The sequence below is a fragment of the Mobula birostris genome, chromosome 13, assembly GCF_030028105.1.
Source record: "Mobula birostris isolate sMobBir1 chromosome 13, sMobBir1.hap1, whole genome shotgun sequence".
Lineage (NCBI taxonomy): Eukaryota > Metazoa > Chordata > Chondrichthyes > Myliobatiformes > Myliobatidae > Mobula > Mobula birostris.
In genome coordinates, this window is record NC_092382.1 from 24956981 (window position 1) to 24970612 (window position 13632).

Sequence of the window (13632 nt, forward strand, 5' to 3'; positions counted from 1 at the left end):
GAGGCACGAGAGAGAAGCTTACCCAGGTAGATTGGAGAAGGATACCAGTGGAGATGACGGCAGAGCTGAGATGGCTGAAGCTTCCGGGAACAGGTCACAAGTTGCAGGATAGATATGGGCTACGGAGGCAGAAGTTCTCAAGTGGCACGTATAGGCCACCATAGTTGACAAAGGAATTTAAAGACTACATAAAAGCCAAGGAAAGGGCATACAAGACAACAAACGTGAGGGAAAGTTGGATGAATAGAAAACTTTTAAAATCCAACAAAAGGCAACTAAAAAAGCTATAAGAAGGGGAAAGATGAAATATGAGGGCAGAAAAGCCAATAATATAAAGCAGGATAATAAACACTAAACACTTTTTTCAGTTATATAAACAGTAAGAAGGAAGTGAGAGTTGATACTGGAACACTGGAAAATGATGTTGGTGACATAGTAATGGTGGACAAACAAATGGCAGAATAACTTAATGTGTACTTTACATATATCTTCACTGTGCAAGACGCTAGCAGCGTGAAGTGGTCTGCGAGTGACAGGCAGTAGGAGTGAGTGCCATTCTATTACAAATTAAAAAGTTCTCGGCATACTGAAAGCTCTTAAGGTGCAAAGTCACCTGTGCCAGATGGACTACATCCCACAGTCATGAGAGAGGATGCTGAAGAGTTGACGGATGCATTGGTCATGAACTTTGAAGAATCACTTGATTCGGGCATGGTCCTGGAGGACTGGAAGATTGCAATTGTACCTCTACTCTTTAAGAAGGGAAGAGGGCAAAAGAAAGAAAATTATAGGCCAGTTAGCCAAACCTCAGTGATTGGGAAAGAGTTGGAGTCTCCTATTAAGGTTGAGATTTCAAGGTACTTGGAGACTAATGACAAAGTAAGTTAGCGTGGGTTTTGTTAGAATTCATCGAGGAAGTCAGAAGCAGGGTGGACAAAGGAGTCAGTGGATGGCATTTACTTGGAATTTCAGAAGGCATTTGATAGGGTGCCGCACATGAGTCTGCTTAACCAGATAAAAATCTATGGTGTCACAGGAAAGATACTGGCATGTGTCGCGGAATTACTGACAGGCAGCGAGTGGGAATAAAAGGGGCCTTTTCTGGTCGGCTGCCAGTGACTGGTGCTGTTCCACAGGGATCAGTATTGGGACCACTGGCTTTCAGATTGTTTGTCAATGATGTAGACGATGGAATGAAAGTTTGAGGATGATACAGAGATAGGTGCAGGGGTAGGTAGTGCGATTGCAACAGGACTGAGACAAATTGGAAGAATGGGCAAAAAGTGGCAGATGGAATAGAGTGTTGTAAATGTTCGATGATGCATCTAATATAAATGCTGAGCCTTTACAAGACGGTATTCAGGCCGCAGTTGGAGTATTGTCAACAGTTTTGTGTCCCATACCTCTGAAAAGATGTGTTGTCATTAGAGAGGGTCCAGAGGAGATTCAAGAGGATGATTCTGGGAATGAAGGGGTTAACATATGAGGTGTGTTTTGGCAACTTTGGGCCTATACTCACTGGAATTTTGAGGAATACGAGGGAATGTGTTTGAAACCTACCAAATGTTGAAAGGACCAGACAGGGTGGATATCCAGAACCAGAGGGCACAGCCTCAAAATTGAGGGGCGATGCTTTAAAACAGGTAAGGAGGATTTCGTTTTAGCTAGAGAGTACTGAATCTGTGGAATGCTCTGTCACAGACTGCAGTGGAGGCCGAGTCCATGGGTATATTTAAGGCAGAAGTTCCTGATCGGTCAGGGCATCAAAGGATATGGCGAGAGGGCAGGTGTATGGGGCTGACTGGGATCTGGGATTAGCCATGATGGAATGGCGGAGCAGACTGATGGGCTGAATGGCCTAATTCTGCTGCTACGTCTTGTGGGCTTTGGAGGAATAACAACAACTCTCGGCTTCGCTTTGGATCGGAGGTATGAGATTTCCCTTGCTGAAGTTGGATGTTCCAATGGGAATGGTTTGCCTTCAGTTTTGTCAGATCCCAGGATATTCGGCCCTACAGAAAGGGGAACGCCGTGGTTTCATCTCTGACTGACTGGAATGTCTGTTTATCAAACTCGTAGAGGCCCGCTGGTGCACAGCCTGAGACCTGGAAGGTGTCGGGTGTTTGACAAATGAAAATCGCTTTCTGTCCTTCAGCCACAGCAACAAAAACCTGTCTTCCCGACTCTGGCAGTCTCTAAACCGGCCTCTAAATACAGGTATTCAGACTGTCAGAGTGAAATAAAGACTTTGAGATTTCCGTTCCATCTCTTACCCTTCAGATGCACCGGCACTTCAGATACACCCCGCTCAGTGTCCATGTAGGCGAACTGGCTGTCACCTGTTCAACAGATTAACCTGCATGAAGTCTGTTCTGTGTAATACTGTAAATTCATCAGCATTTACATCTGTAACACACAGTGTATTGTTCACCGTACCACGTTCCCATATTTCATTCAATATTCTGCTCAGCTTCGGTAAATGGTGGTGTAGTTTCACAAAGGATTCCCACATCACCCTCCGGGCCCCGGAGCCCTTCTCCATCACTAGGTCCAGGAGGAGTTTGGAAGCTCCCGCTCGGTTTCCCTTCTCCGCCAGCTCAGTCACGCTCTGTAATGAACAATGGGGAATATATTGAGGAGCGGAGGGATGGGTACAAATCTACCCTGAACATGGACTGACCCAGTGCATTCTGCTCGCCGCAAATCACTAACAGCCATTGAAGTGTTCATAGTGGGGGAAAGAATTTAAAAGAAGTGAGCGGGGTCAGTCATGTCCTTCTCAACGCCACAGATTGTCGGGAAACATCCGCTTGGCAAGTTTTAAGTGGAGTAGACACAGTGTGAGTGAGCCAGGGATAGAGTGGGGAGTTGAGGCTTTGTGTCAGAGAAGGTTCAGTGAGGCGAGGTGGAGGCTTTAGGTAGATTTTGGATAGTATTTTCCCTTCCTTTTCATGGTTAGAACAGTGAGAATACCAGGCAGGATAGTGGAATGCTCTTCATACTGCATGTAGCAAGGCAGAGAGACCGCCAGTGTCCCAGATAACTACACCTTCAGGAATTGCATCCAGCTGCAGCTTCTTACAGACTGTGATCAGGCATTGGAACTGGAGCTGGTTGAACCCAGGATCATTCAAGAGGATGAGAGGTTGACTGACAGGCTATACAGGGATGGAGCTATACCTAAGGCGCAGGACACAGGTAACTGAGAGGCAGCCACTGCAGGAAACTCCTCTGTAACAGGTATACAGGTTTCTGTTTCGGGGTATGACCTAGCAGAGGAAAGCCACGGTCATTAAGCCTCTGATACCGAGTTTGGTTTTGTGACTCAGAACGAGTGAGAAGCGTGAGCTGCACTAACAGGGGGAATTCCGCGGTTAGGAAAACAGACTGGAGATTCTGTTGACGAGAACAATATTTCTGGATGGTGTATCAGGGATATCTCGGTTCGAGTCTGAAACTTTCTTAAGGGCAGTGTGAGCAGCCAGAGGTCATGGTCCACGTTGGTACCAATGACAAGAGTAGTAAGTGTGATGAGGTCCTGCAAAGTGAGTTCATGGAGTTAGATGCTAAACTGAAGTGCAGGAACTCCAGGGTTGTGTTCTTAAGATTGCTACCCGTGCCCCATGCTGGGGAGGACTGAAATAGGACGATAATATAGTTTAACATCTGGCTGATGAGATGGTGCATGACCGAGGGCTTCAGATGTTTGGATGTTTGGGCTCTCTTCCAAGGAAGTTGTGGCCTGGACACCCGTGATCGTTTTACACCCGAACTGGAGGCAGACTGATACCCCTGTGGGAAGGGTTGTTAGCGCTGCATGGGGAGAGGGGAGGTGTCAAACTTGAGTTGCAGGGGGTGAGGAACCAGCATGGATGGTGGAGTGGTTGTGTGGGAAAGATGTTGTTAAGCCAACATACAAAGTCAGGAAACTAAAGGATGAGAATCATTTTTCCCAAAATACGTATTATTTCAATGCAAGGAGTACTGTATGAAAGACAGATCAGCCTAGCATGAGGATCAGCACATTGAATTACAGCATTGTAACCATTGTTGTGATTTGGTTGGAGGAGGTGCAGGATTAACAGCTCAGCATTCCAGTGTTCCGTTGCATTAGACATGATTCGATAGAGTGGGAGGGATTACAGAGGGAGGGGTGGCATAACTAGTCAGAGAAAATGTCACTGCATTGCTCAGACAGGACAAACTGGATAGTTGGTCCAATGAGACTACATAGGTGAAACTACGGATTAAGAAAGGGATGACCATGTTAGTTGGATTATATTATAGAGCACCCAATAATCAATGGGATTTAGAAGAACAAACGTGCAGGGAGTTCACAGAAACAAGTAACATAAGATTCTGATGGTAGACAATTGACTTTCCATTTATTGACTGACTCACTGGGTTAAAGGGCTGGATGGGATAGTGTAGGTCAAATGTGTCCAGGGAAGTTTCTGTAATCGATATAGTCAGGTCACAACTGGAGAGAGTGCATTCTGGAATCCCTATTAGGGAACAAAACAGGGCAAGCAACAGAGGAGTGTGCAGGAGAACACTTTGGATCTGGTGATCATAATAACATCAGTTTAACAATCATTATGGAAAAGGATGGGTCTGGTCTTTGGGTTAAGACTTTAAATTGGAGAAAAGCCAATTTTAATGGTACCAGAAAGGATCTGATGAAAGTGGATTGGGACTGGTTGATTTCTGGTACAGATGTGCTTGGTAAGTGTAGGGCCTCCAAAACCTATATTTTGAGAGTACCGAGTTCAAATACATAAATGACCACAAATGAAGAGTTTGAATGTTCCCGACAGAATAAAAGACAAGGGTACCTTCGTTTAGGGAATGTTGTTTTCTTCTTCTTCTTTTTTTTTTTTTAAAAGAGATATCAAGGCCCTGAGCATATCACAAGTATAGGCTCAAAGGATCAAATGAGGCATTTGATGAGTACAGGAAATGCAAGAGTTACTACAGGAGGAAATCAAGAGGGCGAAAGTACAGCCTGAGTTTGCTACAGCAGACAAGGGAAAAGAGAACCCCAAATCCTTCATCAAATGTATTTAGAACAAAAATATTCCAACGGTCAGAGTGGTCCTCTTGAAGCTCAGAGTGGGCATTTGTGCTTGAAGCTCAGAGAGGGCATTTGTGCTTGAAGCTCAGAGTGGGCATTTGTGCTTGAAGCTCAGAGAGGGCATTTGTGCTTGAAGCTCAGAGAGGGCATTTGTGCTTGAAGCTCAGAGTGGGCATTTGTGCTTGAAGCTCAGAGAGGGCATTTGTGCTTGAAGCTCAGAGAGGGCATTTGTGCTTGAAGCTCAGAGAGGGCATTTGTGCTTGAAGCTCAGAGTGGGCAATTGTGCTTGAAGCTCAGAGTGGGCATTTGTGCTTGAAGCTCAGAGTGGGCATTTGTGCTTGAAGCTCAGAGTGGGCATTTGTGCTTGAAGCTCAGACTGGACATTTGTGCTTGAAGCTCAGAGAGGGTATTTGTGATTGAAGCTCAGAGTGGGCATTTGTGCTTGAAGCTCAGAGAGGGCATTTGTGCTTGAAGCTCAGAGAGGGCATTTGTGCTTGAAGCTCAGAGTGGGCATTTGTGCTTGAAGCTCAGAGAGGGCATTTGTGCTTGAAGCTCAGAGTGGGCATTTGTGCTTGAAGCTCAGAGTGGGCATTTGTGCTTGAAGCTCAGAGTGGGCATTTGTGCTTGAAGCTCAGACTGGGCATTTGTGCTTGAAGCTCAGAGAGGGCATTTGTGCTTGAAGCTCAGAGAGGGCATTTGTGCTTGAAGCTCAGAGTGGGCATTTGTGCTTGAAGCTCAGAGAGGGCATTTGTGCTTGAAGCTCAGAGTGGGCATTTGTGCTTGAAGCTCAGAGAGGGCATTTGTGCTTCAAGCTCAGAGTGGGCATTTGTGCTTCAAGCTCAGAGTGGGCATTTGTGCTTGAAGCCCAGAGAGGGCATTTGTGCTTGAAGCCCAGAGTGGGCATTTGTGCTTGAAGCCCAGAGTGGGCATTTGTGCTTGAAGCTCAGAGTGGGCATTTGTGCTTGAAGCTCAGACTGGGCATTTGTGCTTGAAGCTCAGAGTGGGCATTTGTGCTTGAAGCTCAGACTGGGCATTTGTGCTTGAAGCTCAGACTGGGCATTTGTGCTTGAAGCTCAGACTGGGCATTTGTGCTTGAAGCTCAGAGAGGGCATTTGTGCTTGAAGCTCAGAGAGGGCATTTGTGCTTGAAGCTCAGAGAGGGCATTTGTGCTTGAAGCTCAGAGTGGGCATTTGTGCTTGAAGCTCAGAGTGGGCATTTGTGCTTGAAGCTCAGAGAGGGCATTTGTGCTTGAAGCTCAGAGTGGGCATTTGTGCTTGAAGCTCAGAGAGGGCATTTGTGCTTGAAGCTCAGAGTGGGCATTTGTGCTTGAAGCTCAGAGTGGGCATTTGTGCTTGAAGCTCAGAGAGGGCATTTGTGCTTGAAGCTCAGAGAGGGCATTTGTGCTTGAAGCTCAGAGAGGGCTTTTGTGCTTGAAGTTCAGAGTGGGCATTTGTGCTTGAAGCTCAGAGAGGGCATTTGTGCTTGAAGCTCAGAGTGGGCATTGGTGCTTGAAGCTCAGAGTGGGCATTTGTGCTTGAAGCTCAGAGAGGGCATTTGTGCTTGAAGCTCAGACTGGGCATTTGTGCTTGAAGCTCAGACTGGGCATTTGTGCTTGAAGCTCAGACTGGGCATTTGTGCTTGAAGCTCAGAGAGGGCATTTGTGCTTGAAGCTCAGAGAGGGCATTTGTGCTTGAAGCTCAGAGTGGGCATTTGTGCTTGAAGCTCAGAGTGGGCATTTGTGCTTGAAGCTCAGAGAGGGCATTTGTGCTTGAAGCTCAGAGAGGGCATTTGTGCTTGAAGCTCAGAGTGGGCATTTGTGCTTGAAGCTCAGAGAGGGCATTTGTGCTTGAAGCTCAGAGTGGGCATTTGTGCTTGAAGCTCAGAGTGGGCATTTGTGCTTGAAGCTCAGAGAGGGTATTTGTGCTTGAAGCTCAGAGAGGGCATTTGTGCTTGAAGCTCAGAGAGGGCATTTGTGCTTGAAGTTCAGAGTGGGCATTTGTGCTTGAAGCTCAGAGAGGGCATTTGTGCTTGAAGCTCAGAGTGGGCATTGGTGCTTGAAGCTCAGAGTGGGCATTTGTGCTTGAAGCTCAGAGAGGGCATTTGTGCTTGAAGCTCAGAGTGGGCATTTGTGCTTGAAGCTCAGAGAGGGTATTTGTGCTTGATGCTCAGAGTGGGCATTTATGCTTGAAGCTCAGAGAGGGCATTTATGCTTGAAGCTCAGAGAGGGCATTTATGCTTGCTGAAGTAGGTGGGGGAGACTTAAAATGGATTTTTTACAGTTATATTTACTCAGGAGACATATAGCATCTTTAGAGTGAGGCGAAACTGCAGTGAGATCATGGACTCTATACAGAGGAGGAGGTGGTTGCTGTCTTGAGGCAGATTAGGGAGGGTAAATCCCCAGGGTTTTCCTTCGTAATTTGTCTGAGGCGAGTGCAGAGATTGCAGGTGCTCCAGTAAAGATATTTAAAATGTCAGATGTGGAAGTATTGGAGGGTAGATAATGTTGTTCTGCTGTTTGAAAAGGCTGTGAGGAAAAGCCAGGGAATTACAGGTTGGTGAGCCTGACACCAGTGATGGTAAAGTTATTGGTAGGTATTCTGAGGGACTGGATATGAGTATTTGGATGGACAAGGATTGATTAGGTACCAGGTACAAACACTGATATGTACCTGGTATATCCTGTATAACTAACCTTATGGTTTCTCGAGGATGTTACCAAGCGAGTAATGAAGGCAAGTGAGTGGATGTTGTCTACGTGGACTTCAGCAAGGCCTTTGACAAGGTAAATCATAGGAGCCTGGTCAATAAGATTAAGTCGCTTGGCATATATGACATGGTAGTGAGTTAGTTTAGATATCGGATTTGCGAGAGAAGCTAAGAGGTAGTAGAGATTTGTTTCTCTGACTGGAAGTCTATGACTAGTGGTGTGCTTTAGGGATCTGTACTGGGTCTGGTGTTTGTTGTATGTCATATATATATATATATATATATATATATATATATATAAAAACATATAAATGCTCTGGATGACAATGTGGTAAACAGGGTCAGTAAATCTGTGGATGACATCAAGGTAGTAATGGTGAGAAATTTTATCAGAGCTTGCAGCGGGACCTGGAACAGCTGGAAAAAGGTGAAATGGAGATCGGCAGATAGGATTCAATGAAGACAAGTGTGAGGTGTTACACTATTTGAAGACAAACCACGATAGCATTAAGATATTCACTGGTTGGGCATTGAGCGGTGTGGTAACAAGGTATCAGGGATTACAGATTAGATTATGAGAACACTCAGTCCTCTTTTATTGTCATTTAGAAATGCATACATGCATTAAGAAATGATACAATGTTTCTCCAGAGTGATATCACAGAAAACAGGACAGACCAAAGACTAACACTGACAGAACCACATTACTATAACATATAGTTACAGCAGTGCAAAGCAATACCATAATTTGATAAAGAACAGACCATGGGCACAGTAAAAAATAGTCTCAAAGTCCCGAGTTGATCGACTCCCGAATCCCCGATAGCAGGCGGCAAAAGGCAGAAACTCCCTGCCATAAACCTCCAGGCACTATCAACTTGCCAATACCTTACAGATCCAAAATTGCTTAAAAGTGTTGTCAAAGGTAGATGTCCTGCTAAAACTTTTAGGATATTGGCCTTCATAAATTAAAGTATTGAATACAGAAGTTGGGATATTATGTCGAAATTGATGTTGCAGAGGCTAATTGGGAGAATGTGTGCATCTACCTCTTGGAAGTATATCAGTAAGATTGAACGAGCAGAGAAAAAATTACAGGGTGTTGTCAGGACTTGAGGGCCTGAGATATAGAGAAAGTTTGAATAGGTTAGGACTGCCATAGAGTGTAGGACGACTAGGAGAGTTGTGATAGCGGTATAAAAGTTTATAAAAGGTATAGAGAAGGTAGATGCAAACAGGCATCTATTACTCAGTTTGGGTGAGACTGGGACTAGAGGTCATGGATTAAGGATGAAAGATGAAAGAAAATTTAAGGGAGAACTTCACTCAGAGGCTGGTGAGAGTATGGAACGAGCTGCCATCGGAAGTGATGTATGTGCATTTGATTTGAACATTTAAAAACAATTTGGATAAGTACATGAATGAGAATGGTATGGATGTTTCTAGTTGGTGTGCAGATCAATGCAACTAAGTATGTAATAGGTCAGTGTGACCTTGATGGGCCGAAGAGCCTGTTGCTGTACTGTAGAGTTCGATGACTGTGACTAAGTCAAACTATGACAGGGTCACTGGGGTAAACTCTGGTGACCGCAGCAGGTTCACAATTAGCTGCCAGGCTCCATGATGGGTCCACTGTCAGCCTACAGCTGGGAACTGGCAGTGAGGAGCAGACAGCAATTGCAGGACTTTTGTGCACGTTAGAGACACCAAAGTCAAATGGTAGTAATGCAGAGAAGGAAGTTTGGATTGAAATTGTCAGCTGTTCCGTGTGGAACGTTAGGGTGAGCGATAATGTGTGGCTCTTCACTAAAATTCAGTCTGATGAGCAATAGATGAATGTGTCCCAGTAACAAGAGGACTATTAGAAAGGCATTTCTTGGTAATCCTGTGTTAGCTGCAGATGCTTGACCTATTTTCAATTGTATGATTTTGCAGTTCCCAGTGTTAACAGTATATGCTGTGGTAATTACAGGCTCCAAATGGAACTGTCACAAGGAATAGAAGGTAACTGAACCATGAGGCATGTTGGGATATTTGATCAAATGCAAGAGGGTCAGTAGTTGAAAAGAGAGACAATATTCAGTACTGCCTGTTCAATTGATGATGGGGTCGAATCTAGACTCGAGAAATGAGCTGAGAATTAAGTCACTATCAAGAGAGACTGGTGAATGCCCATTAAGGTCGAGCATTGGGAACATGATGTGATGTCAGACTGAGCGCTGTGAAGTTGTCCTCTGTCTACTTGCAATGTCTGTCAAGTGCCACGCCACTAAATTCACCCATCAATCATTGTCTGTATCCTAGCCTGTCTAAATGTGAATGTATTCTGAAAAATGGTCAGAGGCTTCTACTGGTGAATAAACGTTCAGGGTTTCTGCAAACAAAAACACTTTTCTTGATGTTAACCAGAAGCATTGTAGGATTTTCATAGCCCAGAGGTGCTGTTACACCGGTTCTGTCGATCTGTGATAGATTCAGTAGAATCTACAATCAGTCTATGTTCCTACCACTTACGTGATACTCTTGCCCAGTGAAGTGATCCTCGCCCATTAACATGAAGCCGACTCCCTCCACTCCCTCCTCAATCGCCTGCTCCAGTCGCTCCATGTAGAATCTCGTCAACTGGAACAGTTGGTGATCCTCACAATTTGACAGGAAGACGGAGATTGCAGAGTTCAGATCTGTAGTCAATCATAGAACATAAAACAGTAGACTGTACCATGCGTATGCGGACACGATGCCAATTTAAACCAATCCCATCTTCAGGAACATGGTCAATATCCCTCCGTTCCCGGCCTACTCATGAGTTCAAATGCCTCTCAGATGCTCCTGAGTATCTGTTTCCAGTCCCTCCCTTGGCAGCTCATTCCAGACACTGATATCTCTCTGTGCAAAAACCTGCATCCTAAATCCCCCTTAAACTGTACCCTCTAACCTTAAAGCTATTCACTGCCGTGCTTGATGTTCGCACCGAGTCACAGACTATCGAACTCTACTGTGCTTCTCGTAAATTTATGAATTCTCTGAGATAAGGCCTCAGTCTCCGACATTCCAAGGAAAGAAATCCAAGCTTGATTGACCTCTCCTGGCAGCCAATATTCTGTAATCTGGGTACAGTAACTGATTATATTCTGTAATCATGGTGAAACTCATCTGCACCCTCTCCAGAACTTCCAAATCATTCTCATGATGTGGCTACCAGATTTGTGCACAATACTGAAATTGTCTCTTAACCAACGTTCATCCAGTTACAGCACAACTTTAAAAAATACTGACTCACACATCAACCCGTCATTAGCATGCTACCAATTGTGTTGCCATTTTCAGGGAGCTATGCACATCCATCACAAGACCAGTCCGTACATCAGCCTTCCTAAATGTCCCAGCATTCACTGCATAAATCGCTCACGCACTTGACCTCCCAAATTGCAACTCCTCACATTTGCCCGAATTAACTCTACCTGGTGTCTCTCTGTTCATATTTCTAATTGGATGATGAACACTTTGACAACAGTCCCAAATTTACTCAACTCTGCAAACTCTGTAACTCGATGGATCAGTCCACCTATGTGCTTTTACAAAGTATATATACGGATTCATGCGGGCACTACTGGTCACAGACCTTCACCCAGAAGAATGCTCCTCCAGTCCTGACTCTACTTTGTGTGACCAGGACAAATTTGAAATCAATGTACAAAGTCCCAGCTTAACATTCCTCAAACCAAAATGTCGATTGTTAATTTCCCTCTATAGATGCTGCCTGACCTGCTGTTCCTCCAGCATTGTGTGCATTGCCCTCTCTACTAACTCTCTTGTTTTACTTTAATCTTATTCACCAAGGACATTCATTGCCTCAGTAGCCCACTCAGATTCCCTGTTTAAAATTTCTCCTGTTCATTGTCTCCCGCACCCAGCCCATTCTCCCACAATAAAATGTTCCTTAACTCAGCCACAGAAAACAGACACCGGGAACTCCCTTCACCTCCATTGAGCAACAACCTGATAATCCGGGGGGAATTCACCACTTGCCTTCCAAAAGAGAAAACAACATCTGTTTCTCTCAATGGCTGTTGGAGGCGTTTCCCACATCAGGATGTACCAAATACTGACAGAAATTCTATTTGTTCCCTGGACAGATACATTGCCCGCTGTCTGAGTGTCACCCATACCCACCTTATTCAGGAGCTCCTTCCCCTTTCACTCAGGTGAAGATTTGCACGGTGAGCAGAGTGATTCGACCATTCCCGTTGTTAGGTCCCTGCGCTGGACCTGGTGAATTGTTCCAGTGCTGAAGGTCGCTTTACCAGTAGGATCAATAATGGCAGTTTTGCTGTGCCCCTTTAGCGCCCAGGTTTATTCCTCTGAACTATTGATGAGCTGACTACACGTGTACCACAGGACAGAGTTTTAATGAGAAAGAGCCCAGTGAACATACCTGTGTCCATTCTGACTCTGACTGACGTTGGTTGATTGTCGGCTGCTTGTGTGCTGTCTGGGTGGAAGAAAGCACCTCCTGCTGGCGATAATCTTAATTACACAAATAAAAAAAATTGAGTCAGTTACTCTGCCCTTCATAATTTAAAACACTTTTGTCAGGTTGCTGCTCAGTCTCCTACATTCCAGGGAGCAAAGATATAGAGTCGCCATCCTCTCCCCAGCACTGAGGCCTTCTCGCCCTGACAACACATTCGCAAGTCTTCTCTGCACTCTTTCAACTTTAACCAAGCCTTTTCAAACATATAGAGGGTAGAACTATACTTTGTACTGCAAACACAGTCTCACCAACGACTTACACAATGGCACCATAGTGGTTAACACAACTCTTTACAGTTCGAATGACCCGGCTGCAATTTCCACCGATGACTGTCAGAGTTTGCAGGTTCTCACTGTGATCACACGGGTTTCCTCCAGCTGCTCCGGTTTCACCCCACAGTCTGAAGAGGTACTGCTGGGAAGGTTAATTCTTCATAGTAAATTGTCCTTTGACAAGACTAGGATCAAATCGGGGGAATTAACGGGCAGCGCGGCTCACTGTATTTCAATTAAAAAAAACATTATGTCCCAACTCCTGCTCTCAATACTCTGACTGTTGAAGTATGGTGTGGTAAACACCTCTTCACCACCGTGTTGCCGTATTGAGTGAACTATGGACTTAAACTCTTCGGTCCCTCTGTTCTATGACAATCTCAGACCATGAGCAATATTCAGAATGAAACTGAAGAACGCCAGGAAAAGCAACGTACCAGAAGTTTGATGTTGATAGTATCCCTCAAGAATATGCCGTGGAGGTGAAGAACAGATTCATGGATTAAAGCTGGTAGAGAAAAAGCCAAAAGAACTGTGGAAAGAAGTCAGGAGCATTATACAAGAGGTGCCAAAAAATATTGCAAACACAAAGAAAACCAGGAAAGCAAACTGGCTTTCTGCGTAGGCTGAGCAGTGAAGAGAAGTGAAGAAGAGAAGGCCAATGGAGATCGGAACAAATACCTCCAACTGAACACAAAGTCCAAGAAGATAGCAAGGAAAGATACGGAAACTTACTTAAAGGAGCGAAGCAAAGAAGCTGAAGAAGCCAAAAGAATTGGATAAAAACAAGAAATCTATTCAAGAAGATTAGAGAAATCAAAGGAACATTTCATGCAAAAATGAGTACAGGAAAAGATAAAAAAGGGAAGCACCATACAGAAGCAGAAGACATCAAAAAGAGATGGCAGGAATGCACAGAAGAATTGTGCAGGAAATATCCCAACAGCAAAGACACCTGCAGTGACTCCCTCGTTGATCTAGAGCTGGACATTCTGGAAAGTGAAGTTGGATGGGCGATAGTGAGGCTGCAGGATGTGACAGCA

General features: G+C 44.8%; 2 protein-coding genes across 11 annotated transcripts in view; one reads left to right on the plus strand and one right to left on the minus strand.

The window, feature by feature from the left end:
* LOC140208593 (uncharacterized) overlaps window positions 1-13632 on the plus strand; it is a 290808-nt gene that overhangs the window by 197136 nt on the left and 80040 nt on the right. The gene's annotated exons all lie outside the window — the stretch shown is intronic.
* Window positions 1-13632, minus strand: part of LOC140208581 (NACHT, LRR and PYD domains-containing protein 3-like) — an 87105-nt gene that overhangs the window by 10097 nt on the left and 63376 nt on the right. For 9 of the 10 annotated variants that reach the window (XM_072277349.1, XM_072277347.1, XM_072277346.1 and 6 more), the window contains 4 exons: window positions 12219-12310; window positions 10298-10464; window positions 2437-2608; window positions 2274-2339 (listed from right to left, as the gene is read on the minus strand). In XM_072277349.1, the coding sequence (XP_072133450.1) occupies window positions 2274-2339; window positions 2437-2608; window positions 10298-10464; window positions 12219-12228 (415 nt within the window). In that variant the 5' untranslated portion in view covers window positions 12229-12310. Of the gene's footprint in view, window positions 1-2273; window positions 2340-2436; window positions 2609-10297; window positions 10465-11956; window positions 12311-13632 lie in introns of all 10 variants that reach the window. The other variant, XM_072277348.1, reaches the window with a different exon arrangement.